Source organism: Crinia signifera, chromosome 4, assembly GCF_055691185.1.
Source record: "Crinia signifera chromosome 4, ASM5569118v1, whole genome shotgun sequence".
Classification (NCBI taxonomy): Eukaryota; Metazoa; Chordata; class Amphibia; order Anura; family Myobatrachidae; genus Crinia; species Crinia signifera.
In genome coordinates, this window is record NC_139220.1 from 10,446,652 (window position 1) to 10,454,031 (window position 7,380).

The following is a 7,380-nucleotide window of genomic DNA, read 5'->3' on the forward strand; positions in this document are numbered from 1 at the left end:
GAGTTGGCGATCCATATGGAAGGCGGGGTTTCGGACGCACGGTCCTGGCCGCATATTCGGATCCGGCCGCACCGATCAGAATAAGGCCCATAGTCTGCTTGTTTCGTACCACTCAGTGTTTTTGAGTGGGACTTTAATCCTTTTCCGAAACTCTAAAGAAGTGGTGGGGAGCCTCCAGCCCCCGTAGGCAGCGTCAATGCCCCCCCCCCCCGGCTTGTCGGGCTTCTTCAAGGAAGGTCAGGAGTTTTCAAGAGAGAAGTCTTCAGCAGCAACCGCCAGATTTCAGCAGGAGCCACAGCATGGGACGGGACGGGTGCAGCTGCCAGCCAGTGCCTGGGATAATATGCATATAGTCCCCGAAGGTTTTTTTACATACTGTAAATGGCCTTTCTAATGAAAAAGGTTCCCCACCCCTGCTCTAACGGAAGGGTGGAGATTGAGACACGTCTTTCTTTATCTAAGGTCGTCTCAATCCAATCCATCCGAAAAATGGGGTGGAGTTTGGTTTTAAAAAGAGAGATGGAGCACGGGGAGAGATCAAGCCCTGGAGTATAGTTTTACATGCTGCCGCTTGAATCGCTAACAATAGATTTCTACATCCCTTTGCCACTCTGAGATTGGGGAATACTCCAGAATATAGCCCATTCACCGTTAAAAGGTATGTAATTAATTAGATGTTCTACATAACTACGGACTTGCAGCCATAAAGGTCACGTGTATTGTTTTTAAGGTCTGTCAAGCGCCTGTTGGAGAAAGTGCGCTATATAAATTAAACTTACTGTGAAGCTTGGTGGTGGAGGTGGCATGGGGCTGTTTGTTGGGCTAGAACTAGGCCCTTATCTCCAGCAAGGGGCAATCTTAAAGCTTGAACATACAAAGACATTCGAATAAAGCTATGCTTCCAATTTTGTGACGACAGTTTGAGGAAGGCCCTTTACTATTCCAACATGACTTATTGAAACGACGTGGTTTGAGGAGTTCATTGTTGCAGAACTTGACAGACCCACAGATCCCTGAACTCCACCCCATCGAGGACCTTTGAAAATGAACTGGAATGGAGATTGCAAGCCCCTGGCCTTCTCATCCAACATCAGTGCCTGACCTCATAAATGCTCTACAGCAGGCAGGTCCAACCTGCGGCCCTCCAGCTGTTGTGAAACTACACATCCCAGCATGCCTTTTCATTGTTTTAGCATTCCCTAATAGCCAAATTGTGTCAAGGCATGCTGGGATGTGTAGTTTCACAACAGCTGGAGGGCCGCAGGTTGGACAAGCCTGCTCTACAGAATGAATGGGTACAAGAGTATGTATGTATCCCTGTTGGTGTAATGGTCAGGCATACAAATTATTTGAAATTATATATATATATATATATATATATATATATATATATATATATATATATATATATATTTATTGTATTTGTCAGTTTCTTACCTAACAAGGGAACACAGCCTGGCTGACAGTAGGGGAGGAGCTGAGCTGTAGCGCCACCTACTGCTTCATTCTCTGGGCCGTTCCATTGGTAAGTTCTCACAGGGTGTGATTCTCCCAGTTGTAATTATACGACCTCCCGCTACACATAATGCAGCATGGAGGGGCTCAGTGAAAGTGGTGGTGACTGTGTGTAAGTGTCTCCTGAAGTCACACAGAGCATAAAAGGACATCTGTCCTGCCTCATAATCCAGGTATATCCTCACTCTGTCACAGGGGAGATTGTCCGATAACTGGATCGAGATATCATCATGTATAATTGAGTACTGGTTATTATACATACTCCTACACAGACACCAGGACTTATTATTATCTCCAAATAGTGACTGTTCTCCACTCCTGTCTATACTGGGATAACACATCCCCACCCTCCAGTACACTGAATTACTGACATCCACCTCCCAGTAGAAGCGCCCTGAGGAGAATTCCCTGGTGCTGATTACCTGAGGATAGTGCTGAAATCTCTCTGGTGTTACTGGGTGATTCTGGTTTTTATATGACCAGGATGCAGTTTTCCCGTCACCTGATATCTGTATATTATTACCAGCTGTGGCTACATCCAGTAATATGTCTGTAGCTTCCAGCACATAGATCCCTGTATTTATCCCTGTTATGGTATCAGACAATATGAGTACTGTTTCTGAGAGGAGACCCACATCTAGATTTACTGAAAGGTTGACCTGTGCATACGGTCTCTTTCTGAAAATAATATCACCACACAAGTCCCCTGTGTCCGGTTCCTGCAAGACAGTCACTGGGTCAGACATGTTACACAGCTCCTCAATGTGACGGATCGTCCCAGACAGCTCGTCCTTCTTTATTTCCAGCTGCTGGATCAGATCAGAGACTGAGTGTGAAAGACACTGGTCCTGCCTGGAGATCTCATTCAGTGCTCTTATCTCCAGTTCTTCCAACTGTTCTCTGATGTCTCTAAACAAGGCAGTGACTCGATCTGCTGCCCTCACTGCTTTTCCCTGTAAACTTCTCCTCCACTGCTGAAAATTGTGGACTCTTTTCTCAGTCTCAGCTCTCTTTGCGGTCAATTTCTGCAGAACCTTCCGCAACTTCTCCTTCTTCTTCTCAGAGGCCTCATCCAGCGACCCCATCTGATGTCCTTTGTGCTCCCCGATCAGGCAGCAGGACACACAGATACAGGCAGCATCCTCAGTGCAGTAATACTCCAGGACCTTCTTATGGACGGAGCATTTCCTGTTCCTAAGGACAGTGGTGGGGTCACATAAGACGTGTTCTGCTGTCTTGCTGTGTACGCTCAGGTGTTTTTCACACAGAGAAGCCTCACACAGCAGACAGGACTTAGCAGCAGGTACAGGAGAGTCCACACAGTAAGTGCAGAAGATCCCGGTCTCCTCCTGATCTGGGTGAGTAGACCGGAAACTCTCCACTATGTTACACAGTGTTATGTTCCTCTGCAGTGCAGGACGCTCCTGAAACTCTGCTCTGCACTGAGGACAGCTATAAACTCCAGCCCCCTCCTGTGTATCCAGCACACGATCAATACAGACCCGGCAGAAGTTGTGGCCACATCTCAGCGTTACAGGATCTGTATAAATGCTCAGGCAGATGGAACAGTTCAGCTCCTGTCTCAGATCAGCAGCAGATGCCATCGCTGTGGGAAGGAGAGAGAGAGAAATTAAAATGACAGTCACACTCCACTGCATGTTATACAGACTCCATAGAGATCTAGGCTGAGATCTTAGCTCCAATAATAAAGATGCATACACTCTGACAGATTTTCCCAGGGTGAGCTGCTTTCCACAGCAGGATGCTATGGAAAGCCGTCCATCCTGTAGCTTATCTGTTGGCAATACCAGCAAATGAGCAGCGGCGGCCGGCGATGATGTGGGAGCACGCATCGGCGCTCACAGCCAGGCTATACACACTGGGCGACTTTTCAGCTGAAAGCCGCTCAAACTGTAAAAATTAGCTATTTTCAGCTCAAAAAAAAAAAAAAAAAAAATCGCCCAGTGTGTACGCGCCTTAATAGTTATTATATCGAAGCGGTCTCCCAAAAAGGCAGAAACTACTTTATATTTGAAAAAAAAAAAAACACACAAGATACAAACAAGCTCGGCAGAAAAGAGCCCAGAACCCTTAGGGACACATGATATCAAGGAATTACATGCAGATCAATTATTACGTTGAAAAACAATTACGGTCTTTTGAAAGAAATGAAAATCATGGTCTTCCCCATTCAACCACACAGAATGTTTGCAGCATCGGTCTTGTTGGTGGGCATTAAAACCTACATAAAGTTATCCCTACAGTAAATGAAGTGCACAGCTCCACTCCTGAATCAGCTGAGCTGTGCACTCTTCCCTCACTGCTCAGTGAAGTGATAAAGTGTCTGGTTCTTATCACCAACCAAACAGCTCCTACCTGTCAGTCATTTTTCAAACCCAGCCTGTAACTTCACAGTTAGGAGATGATTGGCCGGTGATAAAGTACCAGCCACATTATCACTTCACCGAGCTTAATAAATCTGCCCTTGAATCACTATATGATCGCGGACTGCAATTAAATTCACAAAGCGCCTTTTTCACCAATCTGCATGAAGTAAAGAAACGTTGGTGGACATCTCTCAAATTGATACATAAAGTATCCACGGGATTCATTAATATTGGATCATTATACTTTTTGAGGAACCTCATTGCTAGCAAAAAGATTGTTTGGTTATCTTATTTTGCCCCTGATGAAGTCAACACCATGACGAAACACGTTGGGTTAACTACGTTGTCTATAGATTGTAAGCTTGCGAGCAGGGCCCTCCTACATTTTGACTGTCTGTAAATACCCTGTTTGTTGTATCACTGTCTCCTTTGTAAAGCGCAACGGAATATGCTGCGCTATATAAGAAACGGTTAATAAATAAATAGTCTGACTGATTGCTTTGTCAACTTGATAAGATGATCTTTTGTTTTTGATTCACTGAACTGAAAAACCTGTATGCACATTGCCCCGAGGGCATTCTTTAGTAAATATTATCTGGACGGTGTAATGGTTAGCATTACTGCCTCACAGCACTGAGGTCATGGGTTCTATCCCCACCATGGCTCTAACTGTGCAGAGTTTGTATATTCTCCACGTGCTTGCGTGGGTTTCCTCCGGGTACTCTATTTTCTTCCCACAATCCAAAAATATATTGGTAGGTTAATTGGCTTCCAACAAAATTAACCCTAGAATGTCTGCGTGCATGTGGTAGGGAATATAGATTGTAAGCTCCTCTGGGGTAGGGACTGATTTGAATGTTGAAATATTCTCTGTAAATCGCTGCGGAATATGTGTGTGCTATATAAGAAACATAATAATAATAATAATAATAATATCTAAACATATTTTTGCTTATATTTTAAGGTTTAGCACACTCTGAACCAATTCTATGTATCTATCTATCCTATCTAGTTCATTTTAGCACCCGCCAGCTGTTCCCTGCCTGGGGTGTCGCTGTCTGCTGTGGTGTTTCTAGCACAGAATGCTTAACATTTCTCACATCTTTTTTCCCCCATTTTATGAAAATGCCCTCGCAAAGTGTATACACGCACCTGGATCAGCCACTCTGTCTATGTGATGGCAAGTCCGGTGTCAAGTGGTCACGGTGTTACCCAGCCTTACACTTCTTTTAGGATGATTGTATTCATTCCAGCACTGTGCAGCTTTCAAAACCCGCGCAGTTCCTCTTCCCTGCTGTGATGCTTCTAGCACAGAGTGGTCTGTATTTCAGCACTGATATGCAGACCAACACTGTGCTACACGCACCACAGCAGAGAGAGCCACTCCCCAGGCAGGGAAGAGGAATTGTATGGGTTTCAAAAGATGCAGGGTGCTAGAATGAACACTAGGATGATGATCTAACCTTTCTGGGGATTGGCCTGGTCGACTGTCATATGGCCCTCTGCAGGAAGAGTTAAACGAGGTCACTTGCCGCCTTTATATTCGACAGGACTTCCTGCACCAAGGTCCATATCTGGTACCAGATTGGTCTGGTCTGGCTTTAGCGGCTTGGCTCTTTAATCCCAGATCCTGAAAGATATCCAGACTAGGATTCCAACGCATAGACTGGTCACTATTCCAGAATCTATCATCGTATCTGTGTTGGGGTTTCACTGCGACTATGTTAGATTCCTTCAGGACAGTCTGACCTGTGGTCTTCAACTAGCCTCAAGGGTCATGGCAACCATTCCAGGAGTAGGGCGCTTTTTTTTCCTTAGTATTCAGCCTCCCTTCAGATCTATCTCTTTGTGGATCTGATTTGGTATTGAAGGCTCTTCAGAACCCTTATTTCCAGCCTCTTGAAACCTTTGGGGCCTACACACGGGGTGATTTCAGGACATTTTCTAACCAATCTCACTAGATTGCTTAGATAACGTCCCTACGTCTCTCCGTGTGGTGCTATCGCCTGGCAATTAATATCCGGCATGCTGGATAAATCTAGTCAGATTGCCAGTCAGGGCCAGTGTTCTCAGCGGAGAACACTGGCCCTGACAGATCGATCAGGACACAGCGCTGTGCACTGAGCAATCTAGCATCTCTTACTAAATCTCCCCGTGTGTAGGCCCCTTTAGGAATTGCGGTATATCATGTGGTAGGTGTTTTTATTTTTTTGGGGTCTGATGTGGCTCAGAATTTGTGGCCTTGTCATTGTTTTTCTGTCTTTTTCTGGCTTCTCCGGTGCTCATTCTACTAGAGCAAATTAGACGTATTGGATGGTTCACCATGAATGGAACGTTAGTTGAGCAGAACAAGGACCTGGTCCTCTATGCACACCTTTACAAAAATGAACTGGTTCCAGAAGTTTTAATTTTGGTAGAATGAGTTTTGGGTGAAACAAAAATTATTTGCGGCTTTCACAGTGTCCCCCTTTGTTAGGTCCCATAGTCAGGACTAGCGCCCCCCCCAGATATGATGCAAGAGGAAATTGGATTTCTAAGTCACCATAAAATTCCTTCCTCAAACCATCTGCAGGATACTGAAAGGCCTCAGTGGTTGTAATAGTTAGTCTATGTTTAAGGCGTTCCTTCGTGCATAGTAATGTTCACACAAGGCTTGGTTATACAGAGAACATGTTAGGTGGAGGTAGAATGGATTTATACTGTATGTGCACTATATAAATAACTGGTAAAATAAATAAATATGGGCCAGAGGGGAAGTTAGCTTGACAGGCATGCCAGGAGGAGAGTTCTGGCCTTGCCTACCGAGGGGCACACCAGAGACTGGCACACATGGGGGAATGACAATGGGGGGAGCTCTGAGGCTGGCACACATGGGGGCATGGCAATGGGGGGGGGGGGCTCTGAGGCTGGCGCACATGGGGGCATGACAATGGGGGGGCTCTGAGGCTGGCACACATGTGGGCATGACAATGGGGGGGCTCTGAGGCTGGCACACATGGGGGCATGACAATGGGGGGGCTCTGAGGCTGGCACACATGGGGGCATGACAATGGGGGGGCTCTGAGGCTGGAACACATGGGGGCATGACAGTGGGGGGGGGGGGGCTGAGGATGGCACACATGGGGGCATGACAGGGAGGAAGGGCCGAGGCTGGCACACATGGGGGGCATGACAGGGAGGAGGAGTCGTGGCTGGCATACAAATGGGCATGTTGGTACATATAGTCCCACAGAAGCAATGGTCCTTATGCTGGCCGACCTTGCGTAGCATTGTGTTCGGAAGGAGAACTCACCTGGAATATAAATACGGTGCTGGGACTCTGTGCTCCCGGGTGGATGGAACAGAAGTGAAACTAGACTAGATACAACCGGATTCAAACCTGGCGCGTTCGCTCAGCTGTGCCGACGCAGCGCGATAGAAACGTGTTTCATTAAAGTGACGTTGACGTCAGACGGACGTGTTTCCGTACAGAACGTCA

The 7,380-nt window shown here is 46.3% G+C and overlaps 1 protein-coding gene across 1 annotated transcript; it reads right to left on the reverse strand.

Annotated features, from left to right (window-relative positions):
* Positions 1–1,390: 1,390 nt before the first annotated feature.
* Positions 1,391–7,368, reverse strand: LOC146073675 (E3 ubiquitin/ISG15 ligase TRIM25-like). The gene is made up of 2 exons (XM_083181045.1): positions 7,195–7,368; positions 1,391–3,121 (listed from the first exon to the last, which is right to left on the reverse strand). The coding sequence occupies exon 2, from the start codon at positions 3,117–3,119 to the stop codon at positions 1,503–1,505; it is 1,617 nt and encodes a 538-aa protein (XP_083037171.1). The 5' UTR covers positions 3,120–3,121; positions 7,195–7,368; the 3' UTR covers positions 1,391–1,502.
* Positions 7,369–7,380: the final 12 nt, after the last annotated feature.